Source organism: Salvia splendens, chromosome 22 (genome assembly GCF_004379255.2).
Source record: "Salvia splendens isolate huo1 chromosome 22, SspV2, whole genome shotgun sequence".
NCBI classification, from domain to species: domain Eukaryota; kingdom Viridiplantae; phylum Streptophyta; class Magnoliopsida; order Lamiales; family Lamiaceae; genus Salvia; species Salvia splendens.
The window spans coordinates 24,324,435-24,341,222 of record NC_056053.1 but is presented as its reverse complement, the minus strand read 5'-3'; the positions used below and the strand labels follow the sequence as shown (position 1 = coordinate 24,341,222).

The 16,788-nt window shown below is 35.5% G+C and overlaps 3 protein-coding genes across 3 annotated transcripts; all 3 read left to right on the top strand.

Annotated features, from left to right (window-relative positions):
• Positions 1 to 770: 770 nt before the first annotated feature.
• Positions 771 to 2,132, top strand: LOC121786220 (homeobox-leucine zipper protein ATHB-12-like). Its single transcript, XM_042184809.1, has 2 exons — positions 771 to 1,190; positions 1,373 to 2,132. The coding sequence occupies exons 1-2, from the start codon at positions 882 to 884 to the stop codon at positions 1,580 to 1,582; spliced, it is 519 nt and encodes a 172-aa protein (XP_042040743.1). The 5' UTR covers positions 771 to 881; the 3' UTR covers positions 1,583 to 2,132.
• A 6,575-nt stretch (positions 2,133 to 8,707) lies between these two features.
• Positions 8,708 to 10,648, top strand: LOC121787875 (cytochrome P450 78A9-like). The gene is made up of 2 exons (XM_042186724.1): positions 8,708 to 9,751; positions 9,854 to 10,648. Exons 1-2 carry the CDS (start codon positions 8,789 to 8,791, stop codon positions 10,457 to 10,459), a joined length of 1,569 nt encoding a protein of 522 aa, XP_042042658.1. The 5' UTR covers positions 8,708 to 8,788; the 3' UTR covers positions 10,460 to 10,648.
• A 2,138-nt stretch (positions 10,649 to 12,786) lies between these two features.
• LOC121786965 (protein FAR1-RELATED SEQUENCE 5-like) lies at positions 12,787 to 15,556 on the top strand. The gene is made up of 3 exons (XM_042185556.1): positions 12,787 to 12,859; positions 13,279 to 14,005; positions 14,119 to 15,556. The coding sequence occupies exons 1-3, from the start codon at positions 12,787 to 12,789 to the stop codon at positions 15,554 to 15,556; spliced, it is 2,238 nt and encodes a 745-aa protein (XP_042041490.1).
• The last annotated feature ends 1,232 nt before the right edge of the window (positions 15,557 to 16,788 follow it).

Sequence of the window (16,788 nt, the reverse complement as noted above, 5' to 3'; positions counted from 1 at the left end):
AAGATAAAAATATAAAATAAAATTTAGTGAAGACACAACAATAATTCCAAAAAGACCCCGCTGATTTTGATCAATATCAACTTGTAAACCGATGAAACTTGAAACCCATGTGAGAGAAAACAACATAGTGATGATTTTGACTATTCTCCAACTTGCACATTCACTGCATCTCTATTTAATGTTAACATTCATGATTCATCCATCCCAATTGAGATTTATTTTAATTTTGTATAAAAAATTAATATTTATATCCCATTAAAAGTGGCTCGTATATCACTGTGTTGTTACATTATAATTGTCACGTTTTAAAATACATAGGGAAGTTATCACACATAAAGTCAATCAAATTCAATAACTCTATCTTTTGAAGTACAAAACACAACTTTTTTAATACATATTTTCAAATAAAATAAATCATTAGCTTGCACAACACTCTCAAAAGGCCTTAAATTGATTGGAGTTGGACAACTATATACAGTTTTTCACTTCTCTCACTCATCCTATGCGTAATGAATTTGTAACCCAACTAATAGGACCTAGAAAGTATATTAACTTTAATTCCGAATTATAAACTACAAAATCTGGTCAAATTTTCGATGTCCACATGTGATTTCTCGACGGGCAACGAATACAGTTTAACCAAAAAATTCACCAATCTTAAAAATTGCTGAATAGACCAGAATCCGACCAAATTTCACGATTTTCCAACAATTAAATTAGTTGCTTAGGAGTGTGGTGATGGGCAATATAATCCAACGAAGGAAGCAGAAGAAAATATGTACACGTCTTCTTAGTATAAATTGAGCATGCAAACATTTCCATAAACCCTCTTCAAAACACAAGAGCATGACCTTCCTTCACTTAAACATACACACAAACACATGGCGGATTCAATCACGCGCAAGAAGAGCAAGAGCAGCAACGACAAGCGCCGTTTCAGCGACGAGCAAATCCGGCGCCTCGAGGCCACGTTCTCCTCCGAGAGCAAGCTCGAGCCTCGGAGGAAGGCGGAGGTGGCGCGAGAGCTTGGCCTGCAGCCGCGCCAGGTGGCGATCTGGTTCCAGAACAAGCGGGCGCGGTGGAAGTCGAAGCACGTCGAGAAGGAGTACGCCGCGCTCGCAGCGAGCTACGACGCCCTCTCCGACCGCTTCGAGTCGTTGAAGAGAGAGAAGCAGTCGTTGGTCGATCAGGTAGTTAGTTAGCTAGTTACTATTTACTAGTTTTGGTAATGGACCACGCCGACTCATCTAACTCATATTTTATTATAAAAGATTGATTAAATTGAACTAACTTTTTCCACTCACGCGACTATATTTCTTAAAACTCGAGCCGAATCAACTCATATCAACTGATTTGTTTGTTTGTGAAACAGTTGCGGAAGTTGAAGGGGGAGGGAGGGAGCGATGGGGAATCGGAGAGTGTGAAGAATGAGTTTGAAGTGAAGAATGAGGGAGTTGGGACGGTCGAGGAGGAAGAGATGGCGATGAGGATGATGGATACGACGTCGGATTGGGGAGTTCTTGATTTTGATGATGTTGTTAATGATCAAAGTAGCTGCCAATGGTGGGGTTTTTGGTCTTGATTTCGATTCATTACACGTGCAGGTTGTCGGAAAACTCATGAAATTTTGTCAAATTGTGGTCTGTTTCGTAACTTCATGAATTAAACAAAAAAACAGGAAGTTTTGATTTGTTTGCAAAGTATCGCAAGACGAAAAAGATCCAACTGCGTACGTGTAATATATTGATTGTGTTTATCAACCCAACACCGATGTTTTCTTCATGAATATATGACATCGTTTAGCGATGACATCTACGTATGACTTTTATATAAGATGAAATATCATCAAAACATTTCGCGGAGGGATGATTGCGAACATGTTGATTTTTAAAGTTGTGGGACATATCAGAATTGGACCGAGCTTCTTAGTGTTCTTGCAATTAATGATGCTCTGCAATTTGATTTCTTATCCTACTTATGGCTGAGGTATAGGTAGGGCTTTGGTTTGTATAGAGGGAATGAAATAAGATTTTAAGGTATAGTAGGAATATGAATCTCCCACTTTGATTTTAATGTTGTTCCGCATGTAATACGAAATTCACAAATATATGGAATATAGTTAGAGTTCTTAATTCCAAATTCTTAAGCACTTTATGTAGCAATCTAAATAATAAAAAAATTAAGAAAAAAATCATATGAGTAGCTGAATATGATATTGGTGAGAAGGAGCATAAAAATGATTATTGTAGGCCCATTAAATAAGGTATGGGCCATGAACTAACTAGGCTCATTTAAACAAAATTGTAACCATCTCATTAGGCCCATATATTTTGAGTAAGACTCCAGTACCTCTAGCAAATGTGGTAGGAGGGGTCGACTGATCCCACCGCTGGTCACGAGGGCAGGAAAATTTAGTAAGTTTGACTTTTGACCTATCCCCGTACCTACAACGCTAAAGTCTGCTCTAATCAATCGGGGGTTATGGTTCACTTCTGTTCTCCATCAACTATCTATTGACCATTACCAACAACAGTCGCGATATCGTCTCTGCATTTCAACGCCGGATTACTATGAGTACCTTTTCACTTTGTCTGATCTGAAAGTATCCGTTTCCTAGATCCACTATTGTAAACGCAATTTATTGCACTTACACTAGCTACATTTTTTTCAAATCCGATAATTTATTCATATACAATCATAGTGATTCCAATTCCAGCCTATTATTTTTCAAACCCCCCTTGTTTTTTTAGTATGTCCAAACTTCAACACATAAATTAATTAACTTACTTACCTTAGTCACATAATAATTAATTGATAATACAAGACTCACCTGTCCACTTGCAAAGGAGTGACACAAATTATTCATTCTTCCAAAATAAAAATACCCACAATAATTTGGATGAAAGATGCTATTGCCGGTTTGCCTGTCCTTATATCCATTATTTGACCTCGACTATATCATGCGTGGACTTGCAAGTCAACTTAGACATATGTAAATATTAAAATAGGGGAATTTTTTGTTATATATTATTCTCTGTAGCTTTTTTAATAACAACCTTTTTATATGCATATGTTAATCGGCACTGCCGTACTATTTATAACTATAAATTATTCCTCAAAATATTGAATGTGATTATAGAATTGAAACCATATAATGTATAAATAAGACATCCATTCGTTCCTTGCAAGGTTAAATTTCTTACATATATGCTCTATACTAAAAAGAATTATTCAGTATAAGTAAAATTATCTTGGAATCAAAAGCCTTAACTCTTAAACATGCACTCCGCGCTTTACACGCCCATCGGTAGGAGGGCACCCGTTTTGTTGCACAATCAGAGCTCGTCACATGTCATCTTTTTTGTTTGTATATACACCCATTTCACAATTTCCAATTATCTATTTTATTATTTATTTTGAGTATAGAATTTTGATTTTTATTGAATTTTTTATTTGTGTTTATTGGTTATTTAATATTAAATTAAAAATTAAGAAAATAAAATAAAATAAATTATATAGGTGAATGTTGTAAGTGCTTAATTTCTTCGTGCTAAAAAATGCACAAGTTGATTATGGTTAATTAAGGTATTACTGTTACTGCTCATGGGTTATGGATAACCTCGAAAATATAGATATTTTCATGAAATTTACCCAAAGAGGAAAGGTTAAGATTTTGAGTCCAAACATCAATAATCATACTAGAATCATAGGCAGGGAAATGCACAGTTTTTTTTATTATAAAAACAGGAATAACTATTTTAGTCAAAGATTAAGTGGCAAATAAAGGCTAATTAGATTAAATAGCCATTAATAAAGTGTTGAAATTATTAAAGATACTCCAAAAAAAGCCTGTGTTTTCGCTAGGGTTAATCAACCTCAACTCCACATTTAAACAACACAAATTATTCTTCACTTATATTAACACCTTGAAGAATAAAATTGTCGAAAAAAACAAACTATAGTGAGAATCTTTACACCTAAAAATCAGCCAGAAAGATGATTTTGTAAGATTATGGCATCGAATCCAATCATTTCTTGAATGAGAACAAGTGGCTTTGTGACACAAGTTGCAAGCCACTTCAATTAAATAAATCTTGTTTCACATATATGAAGAATCTCTGTTTAAGGTTTCACTTTATCCATTAAAGATGGAGATGATTATTGTTTGTTTGATTATAGAATTTACTCTATGGAACTGTGCCTCTACCTTGAGAAAGCTTTGAGGCTATGATGAATTTGGAAACTAACTCAAGATGATGATAAGGTTGCACAAATAAATGGTTTATATTCATTGAGTACATCTATTATCGATAATATGTTTGACAAAACATGAACTTTTTTTTTGTAATTCAAGTCAAGGGGATCTCGATCGTTGATGAACATCGCAAGAGAAGAAGATAGAGTTGTGTTGTTTGGAATGTGTTGTTGTTGTTGTTCTGTGTTGCTGGTTGCTTCTAGTCTTGTCTTCATTTGATATTTGGTTTGTGTTCTCTTTTGCCACAAGACATCTTTTGTTTGTTATATGGTGTTGTCAGTGGTAATTGTCTAATCATATCTTGCATCTTACTTTACATCTTCTCTATTTCTGTGTATGTTTGTTTGTATTTGTGATGTCTTCCTTTTATTTGAATTAACGTACCTTCTTTGGATTGAGCATTTTGCATTTCGTTTTTTAAAAAAAAGATAAAGTTTGTAATTGGTTGGTATAACCTTAATAACAACGATAATTGATAGGAAACCGAAACGGTTAATTCTCGGTACATCGATAAATAATCGACAATTGTAGATGTGGTAGGATCATCGATCTATTCTAGCTTTCATGACTGATAATTATAGAGATGATTCAGTCATGTGTTATAACCGAACCAACTGAATAAGTACACCTATTAATACCTCTACTCAAGGAAGTGTTATGCTACAAATCTCTTTTAAATTAAAATAATAAACCATCTTATTACCAAAAAAAAATAATAAACCATCAATTGAGTCGATATTTTTTCGGATTATGATTTTTACTGTTTTACCCTTTTGTAGATCTCGGATATATCATGGGAACTCATTTATTTTATAAATATGACATGATTTTCTTTTATAGTTGTCAAATCAAGTCTTGATATTAAATTACAAAATTCCTAGAATCCCTCTTATTAATTTCAAAAAACAAAAAGATTTTGGGATTAAGAAGTCTATCCACTTTCTAGTTCACGAACAAATCCATTTTCCTTTCGTCGTTGGAAATCCCACTTGAATTTAAAGTTTCTGATAAATATTGTAATGAATAATTTAGTTGCAACCATGAATCATTGGGAAAGTAATTAATTGCTGGGAAAAAGACATGTATTAGTGTATATATATTGTGGGTATGGTCCTAAAAATTCAATTAATATAGTAAGTAGTGCATGATTGATGCTTATATAAATGAATATCGCAGATCCTAGTATTAAAATGATTAATTTTATTAAATTACTAACAAAAGAATCATATCTAAGGAAAAAGAGCCAAATGACAATCTTAATTTGAATATGCCCCCTTAATTAGTTTAATTCTTTTATTTTGTGATGTCATGAAGTAGCACATCATGATAGGGAGTCGAATAATATTCTTTCATCTAACTTTGAATAATAATAATAATAATAGGAGTAATAATTTAGATCATTAAATCACGAGGCATTACCATTAGCTATTAGGTACACAAAGATATCCACTATCTTTTTCCATCAAAACTTGTAAACAAATCTTAGCACTATTTTGACTAATCTCTTGAATATTGGAGAGTTTAAAATTTAAATAATTGTTAGCTAAATAGTACAATTAGACACAAAAATATACTCACCAACACACTTGGGAAAAATGGTGAAAGGACGAAGTTAGGAGCAAGAAAGAAGCAAAAATAATTTGAAGAGAGTATGTATCTCTTGCAAACCAGTTAAAAGTAATTTTGGGATAATTTGTGATTATGTTTGTGATTATCCGTGTTTGAATTTTATATCCCAAACTATGCAACCTGGACATCTTCAATTCACTTTTTATACAAAACTCCAAAAAGGGATGTAACAGATGGAGTCTTTTGGATGGGATTCAAATTCCATAGTCTTAAGCACAATATTTTCATGACCCCATAACCACATTTGCTAGTTTTCAATTTTAATTACTATTTTAAAACATTTAAGGATTAGTAAAATATTATTTTTAGGTAAATGTGAAAATATATTTTAGTTCATATTTTTAACATTATTAGTGCTCCTTATTTAGGAAAAAAATGTATTCTCATCCCTATATAAGTGAAAAACTACTATTGGCTTCAGTCGTTATAGATATAAAATTATCAACAAAAATATAGTATTAACTAAAAAATTATAGAATTTGTTGAGCCCGCTAGGTCCAACAGATTAGCCGCCCGAAATCTGAAAGTGCAGGGTTAGAATTTGACCATTTATAACCCGAAAAAATCATAACCCGAATAGTCTTACAACCCGGGCAGGTTAGCTCGATTGACGTCTTTAGTAACTACATGAGTAATGAAATTGAAGAATACAAAAAATATGAGCAATTAAGCGGCAACATACATCCTGACGTTATCCACTATTATTAGTGCCCACTTGAGAGATCGATGTAATAGCCAAAAATATCAAGAAACAAAAAACCCACATATCACATTTGCTATTAAAATGAAGAATTTGAAAGAGCAAACAAGAGGGAGACCAAGGTCAATATTTGAAAGATCTTGATGTTTGTGTGTACGTGTGATGTGTACCTCAACAGTTGAACGATCAACGGTGGGGGAATCATTCTTCACTCATCCACACAATCCTGGTCGTCAACTGCTTTGTGGCCTTTATTTAAATTAAGTAATGGGGTCCCATTTAATTTAATTCACCTTCGTTTGTAGGCAATTTGTTTGTTTCTTTCTATTTATTGCCCTATTCAACTGTCCTCAATCACTGACCTATCATGTTCATTCCTTAATAGTTGAATAATTATATTTTGTCTTGAATAGGTACAATAGGAAGACTATTTATAGATATATGAAATTATAAAATAAAAATGTTTACATCCAAACTAAGTGAATTTCTTCAACCTCTATTATTTTCCCAATATGTTGATTAATGAACCCTTACAAAAATAGTTTCCAAGAGTCACAAGGATGTCGGCAGTTCAAGAATCGCCAAATTTATGATAAGAACCGCCCGATTCCGATTTAAAAATTGGAACCACAATTGGCGCGACAAAAGAAAATGGTAGCTTTTTATAATCAAAACGATCGATTTTGCACGCTTTTCACTAATTTTCCACAAATTTCCTATTTTAATTTTTTTTCTTGTTATTGGCCAAAAATCAACGATTAACCGCCAGTTACGTTTCCAAATATTATGAGACTTAACTGGTAGAACTAGTATACTGATTCCAGCTTAGCTCGAGAGAAGCGGTTATGTTTCAAAAAAATGTCATCATCGGTCTAGTTATTGATCGAATATGTGGTTCCAATTTAGCCATGCATCCCTATCGAGTCTCCATAACTTTAGTACTCCCTTTATTTCTATTTTAGACAACTTGGGCATTTACCAACTAGATTAAACTAAGTAAACAAGGCCTTCAGCTTAATCCTCTTGGCATGTTTATGGATAAATTAAAAGCTAGTTGGACTTTATTAACAAATAATAAGATTTTGATTAATTAACAAGAAAGGCAGAGGCAAGTAATGACCTCACAGATCTTGATCCTTACATAAGTAATTAACAAAAACACCACTTTATTAACAAATAATAAGATTTTGATTAATTAATTAATGGCTTAAGGCATCTTCTGTCGCAATAAGGTTTTGGTTAAATAAAGGGGTGTCGCACGTTATCAATTCCTATTGGTGCGTGCCCCTACGCGCCATCCTTAATTTTAGTTTGTTCTTCCCTCTGTTGTTGCCCATGGCGGCGCTGTTCTTTTCCGGTAACTACTTCCCTTTTTCACCGATATTAATTTAGTCCCATTTTAACCTCATATGGATTAAAAATATAGTCAAATATGAGACTCAATTTTATATATTACTGTTGTTTTATAACTAATCGTATCTTTTTACCACGTTGTTTATCCACAAGAATTAATCATTTTCTATTTATGGTAAAATGTTTGTGTCACTGTAGTGAGTCTCATTTTTATTTGGGCTGTCCAACTATAGTTTAAGTTTGTATGGCAAAAAATTACACTTAATTATTCTTACATTATTTTTTCTTCATTATTTAGTATATTTTGCTCTTACTTTATATTTTGTTCATTTATCTAATTTATTTTCTCCTCTTTTTTATTCTCACTCCACTTAACTGTGTATATATATGAAAGGAGTACTCCCTCCGTTGGCAAAATGTTGTCTATATTTGACTCGGCATGGATTTTAAGAAATGTGAAGAAATAGAATGAAAAAAGTTAGTGGAAGGTGAGTTACACATTTATATATTAATTTTATAATAGAATGTAAGTGTAATGAGTTAGTGGAAAGTGAGCTTCAATTACAAAAAATGGAAGAAAATAAAAGAAAAAAAAATCAAAGTGGATAACATTTCGTGAACGGACCAAAATGACAAAAGTGAACAATATTTCATGAACGGAGCATAATTTTGCCACCACTAATCAACGTTACAAAAATACACACTTATTAATTCAAAAGTAGTAAAAAAGTGAAAACCGAAACACACAGCTCTCTCCTATATAAATCAGTTGCAGGGAGCATGCTTCAAAAGCAATCAAACTTTCCTCCACCTTTACATATATCGCTCTCTCTCTCACACAAAAACATAACATGATCAAACCACACGTAGACAATCTATGGCTCATCACTCTTGTCTCCAAATGCAAATCTCTCTCTCCTTCAAACGCCATATTCTTGGCATTTCTCTTCTTCCTATCATGCCTAATCCTCCACATCATCTTCTGGGCTCACCCCGGCGGCTTCGCCTGGGGCCGCCTAAGGTGGTCCAGCCCCCTCTCCTTCTCTCAGGCCGGGTCCATCCCCGGCCCCAGAGGCCTCCCTGTCGTGGGCAGCATGTCGCTCATGGCCGGCCTGGCCCACCGCAAGCTGGCCTCCGCTGCTGAATCCCACCAGGCCAAGCGCCTGATGGCGTTCAGCCTCGGGGAGACGCCTGCAGTCGTTACGTGCGACCCTGAGGTCGCACGTGACATCCTGCATGGGTCGGCCTTCGTGGACCGGCCGGCGAAGGAGTCTGCCTACGAGCTCATGTTCGGTCGGTCCATGGGGTTCGCCCCGTACGGGGTTTACTGGACGACGCTCCGGAGGATCGCCTCCGCCCACCTCTTCTGCCCGAAGCAGCTCAGGGCTTCGGCCGGGAGGCGGTCGGAGATTGGCGATCAGATGGCGGCGGCGATGATGGAATCTGGTGTTGTTCGGGTGAGGGATGTGTTGAAGGCGGCGTCGCTTAACAACATGATGTTCACTGTGTTCGGGCGGCGGTACGTTCTCGATTCCGGTAATCGGGAGACGGCGGAGCTGAGGGAATTGGTGGAGGAAGGGTACGATTTGCTCGGCCGGCTCAACTGGTCCGACCACTTCTCGTTTTTGGCAGATTTCGACTTGCAGAGAATCCGGTTCCGGTGCGCCAGGATGGCGCCCCGGGTGAACCGGATTGTCGGCAGGATCATGGCCGAGCACGAGAGGCGAGACGGCGATCATGATTTCGTGGACGTCCTGATGTCGCTTAACGGGCCCGACCGGTTGTCGGAACCCGACATGATCTCACTTCTCTGGGTAAGTAGTATGTCTGGAGCAAATGAAACAAATAATAATATAATAATAAATAAATATAACTGAAATCACTATATAAATTATTTTTGTAATCCTGTCATGTAGGAAATGATATTCAGGGGGACAGACACAGTGGCAGTGCTGATGGAGTGGATACTAGCCAGGCTAGTGCTGCACCGCGACATTCAGTCAAAGGTGCAGCACGAGCTGGACGAGGTGGCCGGGAGCTCGCGTCAGGTCACAGAGTCTGACCTGACGAAGCTCCCTTACCTGACGGCTGTCGTCAAGGAGGTCCTGCGCCTCCATCCGCCGGGGCCGTTGCTCTCGTGGTCCCGTCTGTCGATCCGGGACGCGACGGTGGACGGCCACTGCGTCCCAGCGGGGACCACGGCTATGGTCAACATGTGGGCGATATGCCGGGATCCCGAAAACTGGCCCGACCCGTTGAGCTTCAAGTCCGAGAGGTTCCTCTCAGGCGCGGGGATCGCGGACATGACGCTGGCGCCGTTCGGGTCGGGCCGGAGGTCGTGCCCGGGGAAAGTGATGGGCATGACGGCGGTGAGCTTTTGGGTGGCGAGGCTTTTGCATGAGTTTGAGTTTACGGCGGCGGGTGACGTGGATTTGTCGGAGGAGATGAGGCTGTCTTGTGAAATGAAGAAGCCGCTGACGGTGGCGGTGCGGCGCCGGCGGGATAGAGCAGTGAAAGTTTAAGCAAAAGGGATCAAGACAGCGACAATATTGGAGAATATATGTATCTATTGCTATAAATATTTGAATGTGGGCGTGATGTCATCAGTGCGTTTTCATGTGACTTTTGGATTATTATTATTTTATGACTATGTATTTGTATAATGTGAAAAGTATTAAGGGAAAATCGTTTTCAAATAAACGCATAATTAATCATGAATATTAATAAGATATGTTTACCTGATTTAAAATCGTGATATGTATCTACGTTTAAGAAGGATGTCAAACTAAGAATCTTATTTTTAATTTTTGGATAACGCTTAGAAAATAGATATATGCAAATAACGAGCCTTATTCCGAGTAGCAATATGAATCGGATTGCGCCTAAAGGAGCATGTGCAGAAGCCCACAAACACGTGGCTCAGGGGTTCCATAATTCTATACAATATTTAGTAAAGTGATATTATGAGGATGTACCATGTGATATTTTGCTTCAAGCAATGACGGATCCAGATACGAAACGCATGAGGTCGGATACAGGCGGCGTCGGGTAGTAAAATGTTGACATGAATAGATGTCGAACACTAAGCGTAATTGGGCCCAACCTCGAAGAGTTGGCGGTAGCACCAAAGTCCGAATTTATTGAATATTTTCAATTTTACATATTGGTAAAACTTGTATAGAAATTTTTTGCATGCACGCGCATTTTACATTATTACAAAGTACTACAAAATGGGGCCATAGCATATCAACCGACAATGCGGATCTATTACTAGTATGAGCATTGTTCTAGCTTATCTAAAAAGAATTCCCCTCACAAATCATACTACTGTAGCTCTACCTTTGTCTTCCGATACCGTCAAATGCCTTCAGTTTCACGAGTTTCATTTTCTGAATTTTTAAACGATCTTTGTCTTCTGACACCGTCAAATGCCTTCAGTTTCACGAGTTTCATTTTCTGAATTTTTAAACATCTTTTGTCTTCTGACACTGTCAAATACCTTTAGTTTCACGAGTTCTATTTTCTGAATTTATTAGTGAGTTGATCTATAATCTATTAATATACTATGCAATTAAAAAATATTAATAATTGCATCGTCACATCTTGACCACTTGGTTTACTTGACAAGGACTTAATTGAGGTTTAGGATATGGTCAAACTTAACAACCAGAATATTATATGTTTAATTAGATCATTTTGAAAAGTTTGTTTTCGGATTTTTCCTTTTAAGTGAGGATTCTCCATGCAATTATATTTGTTTTTAGGCAATGATGTACATAATACAATAACTAACTTAATAAAATAACTAATTTATTTATTTATGGAGAAAATAATGTTTTGTTGGTTGTGTTTGTCCCCAAACATGAAACTAAAGCGAGTAACTATCATCCATATTCCATATTTAGGAGTTTTTACTATTAGAATTAGCCTAGATAAAAGAACAGTATAAAAGCAAATTACTTTGAAGAATTGAAATTACGTGTTAAGTTAATTTTGCTTTATTCACTTTCCGGTGAAAAATACTGAATTATCTATCTTATCAATCTTGAAAAAGTAAACGTATAGATCAATCACAAGAATTGAGTGGGACATGCTTTGCCATGAAAGATCGAGGGAGATTGTTAGCAATTAAATAATAAATATTTGTGTACTAATTTCAATACAATGTGATGCTAAGTAAAGTATTTTACGTTACTTTTGATTACAACTTACAATAAATTTATATATATATATATATATATATATATAGGTATTTGATCAAAACAAAAATGTACTTAAAACAAGAATTACAGACCAAATAATGTCCGTTGGATTATTAAATCTAATCTTAAGATGAGAGTAATTAACGGCCTGATTTATTGTTGAGATATTAATATTTTAATCATTTTTAATCGATGAAGGCTAAATAAGTAAATTTCATTTATAGGTAGTTATACTAAATCCTAATTTCATGCATCGTATTCTCTCCTCTAACTGCTCTCTTGTTGATTTTAATAGCCCTTAATTTATTATGCTTCAATACTCCGTTTAAACTGAATGTAGTTATGCATATTCTGTTCAGTTGAAGATTAGCAAAAATTCTTCGTCGATGTAATCATTTTGGCGTCGTCTTATTCATTGTCAACATTTTTGTCTCAAGTCCAAAAACTAGATGCTTGCCATTTTTGTATCGCTGTGGAATATATACGGTGAGTTTTTGCAATCTACTTCAGTTGTGTAACTCATTTTTATTGTATGGTTGCAATTTTTATGTTGACGTATGAATTTATTTTTATGAAATTTCATTGATATTGTGTAATCTTTTAAGAATAAGTTTTGATATATTTTGTTACGATATAGACAGCCGGGAATGGATTATGAAACACCATCTACTTCGCATGTAGAAAATCAGTTACACGTAGATGACATTGTGGAGAATACAGGTTATCCTTTAAAACATCCTTTGAAGACTTATACTTTTAATCCTTCATTTTATTCTTGCTTATGTATCAATATTAGTAACGATGTAAACTTGGCGTGTGACTATGACATTTTAGTGCAGGCTGTTAGTATATAATTTGTATCAGCTGTTTATGATTTGCTTATAGGTGTGTTTAGTATGACCCATATTTGTATATGATAGTTGTAGCACTTCTATGAAGCGATTTCAATCTATTATGACATATAATAATAGGAATTACCCTTTTGAATCTATACATTTAATTTATTATTTTCTTTATAGTAGTATCAATTATGAACCGTTTTTATTTTATTATTACCTATAAGCATACTAGTTCCAGTTAAGGATTATTGTAATTTTCTTATTGAATTTTTGGTATTTTCTCATTTTGAATTATTTCAGATTTAAATATTCCAGAATGCCCAATAGAATTTAAACCATTTGTTGGTCGTAGCTTCCCTACTTTGGACAACGCAATTGAGTTCTACGAGAACTATGGGCGACGCGTTGGATTTGATTCAAGGAAAAACGGTTCAAAGAAGGTTGATGATATCACCTTATGGTTTTACATGGTGTGTAACAGAGAGGGTGAACAGAAGTTTAATGATCAACAACCCAAACGACGACGAAAATCTAAAAAATGTGGATGTAATGCTTCTGTTGCTTTCAAATTTGATTCAGATCGTGGTTACGTAATTAAACATTTTAACGAAGAACACAACCATCCCATGGTTGAGGTACAACACCACAAGTTTATGAGGCTAAATCGTCGACTTGAACCAGTGCATCAAAAATTTATTTCAGATTGTGCTGGAGCTAATATCGGGCCATCTCTAACTTTCAAGCTGCTTACTGAGTTGATGGGCGGTTATGAGTCTGTTGGTTGTACTGTGTTGGACATTCGTAACTATACACGAGATATCAGAAGATACGCTGAAGGATGTGACGCCCAAATGATCATAGATGAGTTGAAGAATAAGAAGCAAAATTGTGATGCCTTCATGTACGAGTATGAAGTTGATTCTCAGAGTCGTTTGAATCATTTGTTTTGGTGCGATCCTATAGCCAAGTTGAATTTCTTGCAATTTGGTGACATTGTTTCTTTCGATACTACGTACTCAACTAACAGGTAAATTTATGTAGGTATATTTTATGCTTTTTTTTGGTTTGTTATGACATGTTATGTTGATATACCAGTATGTTCGATTAAATCGTTTAATATCCCATTTTTTTTGCTCGAAGGTACTCCATGATATTTGCTCCGTTTACTGGTAAGGATAACCATGGTCGTGCAGTGTCATTTGGAGCTGGTTTGCTTTGTAGTGAGAGTGCGGATTCGTTCTCTTGGCTTTTTAATCAGTTTGTGAAATGCATGGGCAATCATCCGAAGTTGATAATTACTGATCAAGACTTGGGCATGAAAGTAGCTGTTGAAAAAGTTCTGGTGAATACTCGACACAGATGGTGTATGTGGCACATCATGGCAAAGGTAGCTGAAAAGGTTCCTAAGTCACTTCTTGGTAATAATGATTTTAAAAAGGATTTGAATTCATGCGTTTGGTCTGAGTTGATTGAACCTACTGAGTTTGAAGACAAGTGGAAGAATGTGATGGTGACTTATGATCTTGTTGACTCTGAATGGTTTGTCTCTATGTTTGAATCAAGAAGGTATTGGGTTCCAGCCTACTTTAGGGACTTTCCTAATAGTTCGTTGATAAAGACGACATCTGTTTCGGAGTCGCAGAATAGTTTTTTCAAGAGGTACACTCAGTCTAGGGCGAACCTGGTTGTTTTTTTAATGAATTTCAATAATGCAGTTGATGCCCAAAGAAACTATTCTGCAAAGCTGGATTATACGGATTTTAATACAACTGCAAAGTTGAAGACAGAATGGTCGATTGAGAAGCACGCATCCACAATATTTACTGATGGGGCGTTCATGGAAATTCAAGAACAGATTATGGAGGCTTATAACCATTGTAGTCTGGTTTCTATTTCCAATGACTCAAGTACAGAGATTTATAAGGTTTTAGATCATTTTTCAAACACCTGGACGGTCACATTATCTGCGCAGGATTCGATTTGTGTATGTGGTTGTAAGATGTTTTTGAGGACTGCTCTTGTATGCTGCCACATCTTCTTGGTGTTGAAGAACAAAAAATATCGATTGATTCCGGAGTATCTGATTGGTGGTCGATGGTTGAAATCTTCTTTGCTTAAGGCTGTTCATGGCGTCCAAAACTCAGATGTTGCCACCCATGTTTATGTTGATGAAAAGAAGAAGGCTCAAGCAATTTTATTGGGAGAGATGTTGGGTCTGTACCAAGCGGTGTCTGTTGATATTGACAAAATTCATGAGCTGACATTGATAGTGCGTGAAGCTCGACAACAAATTTTTGCCGATGGGGTTGTGACGTCTACAGCACAGAAGAAGAAAATAATGGAGGAATTTTATGGGGCTGAGGCACCTCAGGAAGTGGAGGTTCAACCACCTGAAGTTGTCAGCACCAAGGGATCCGGTAGTAGACTCCCTTCTAGAGTTGAGAAGGCTTTGAAGCTTAAGAACAAGCCTATGCGTCAATGCAAGAAATGTCAGGAGTGGGGTCACCATGATTCTAGGAATTGCGACAAATTTAAAGAGAAAGAAATGATGCGCTCCAGAAGAAATGCTGATGTTTGATACAAGTTTTTTAGTTTTTAAATGTGATGTTTGTTTAATTCATTTAGTTTGAACATTTCGTTTGCAAAGTTAAGATTATAGGAATGAAAGTGGTTTAATTTTTAAATTTTTGTGGCTTTCTTTTTTGGCCATAGGTATACGGTTTGGATAAATTTTGTAATTATTATGCTTAATGTTACATTATTATGATCATGACCTATTTTTTGTTTGTTATGACACATTAGAATACATTCATCTTTTGAGTTATAAAATATAATCATGTGTTACGATTTCAATGTAGTTATAGTTTCACCCTTTTTTAACATACTCTTGTTATGACACATAACATCACCTAATATGACCAAAATGGTTGTCTATTATTCTACATAATTTTTGTGGATTGCTTGAAATCTTTTACACTTAAAAAAATGCATGGTTGTTGTACTGCATTTGTTACACACCAAATTATTTTTGTGTTGATCGTACTGTTGTTTAGGTAAGTCGTTTGGGTCACAACAGTGTTAGATTTTGATTTATGGTGTTATTATTATTATGACACATTGTTTACTCCAATTGTTATGACCTTTTTATGCACTCTATTATGCCTTAATATATGGTTTACTGTTTACAGCCTTAAACGTTTCGAAAAAACAACCATTAATGAGAAGACCGTATGATGGAATTACTCTTAAGACACATTATATTACCATGACCTATTTTTTGTTTGTTATGACCCATTAGAAGATATTCATCTTTTTAGTTATAAAACATAATCATGTGTTATACATTGAATGTAGTTATAGGTTCACACTATTTTAACATACTCTTGTTATGACATATAACATTAATTAGTATGACCCAATTGGACGTCTATTATTCTACATAATTTTTGTGGATTACTTGAAATCTATTTCACTTAACAAAATGTATGGTTGTTGTACTGTATTTGTTACAAACCTGATTATTTTTACGCGGATCGTTCTGTTGTTTTGGTACTTCGTTTGTGTCATAATAGTGTTAGATATTGATTTATGGGGTTATTATTATTATGACACATTGTATACTACAAAAGTTATGACCTACTTATGCATTCTTTTATGTCTCAATATATGGTTTACTGTTTACAACACCACTTTCGAAAAAATACTTTTAATAAGAAAACCGCAAGAAGGAATTACTCTAAAAAAATTCATAACTTATAGGAGAACCAGACTGACGTTGTGTTTGATATCCGTGAGATGTGTAAAACACAA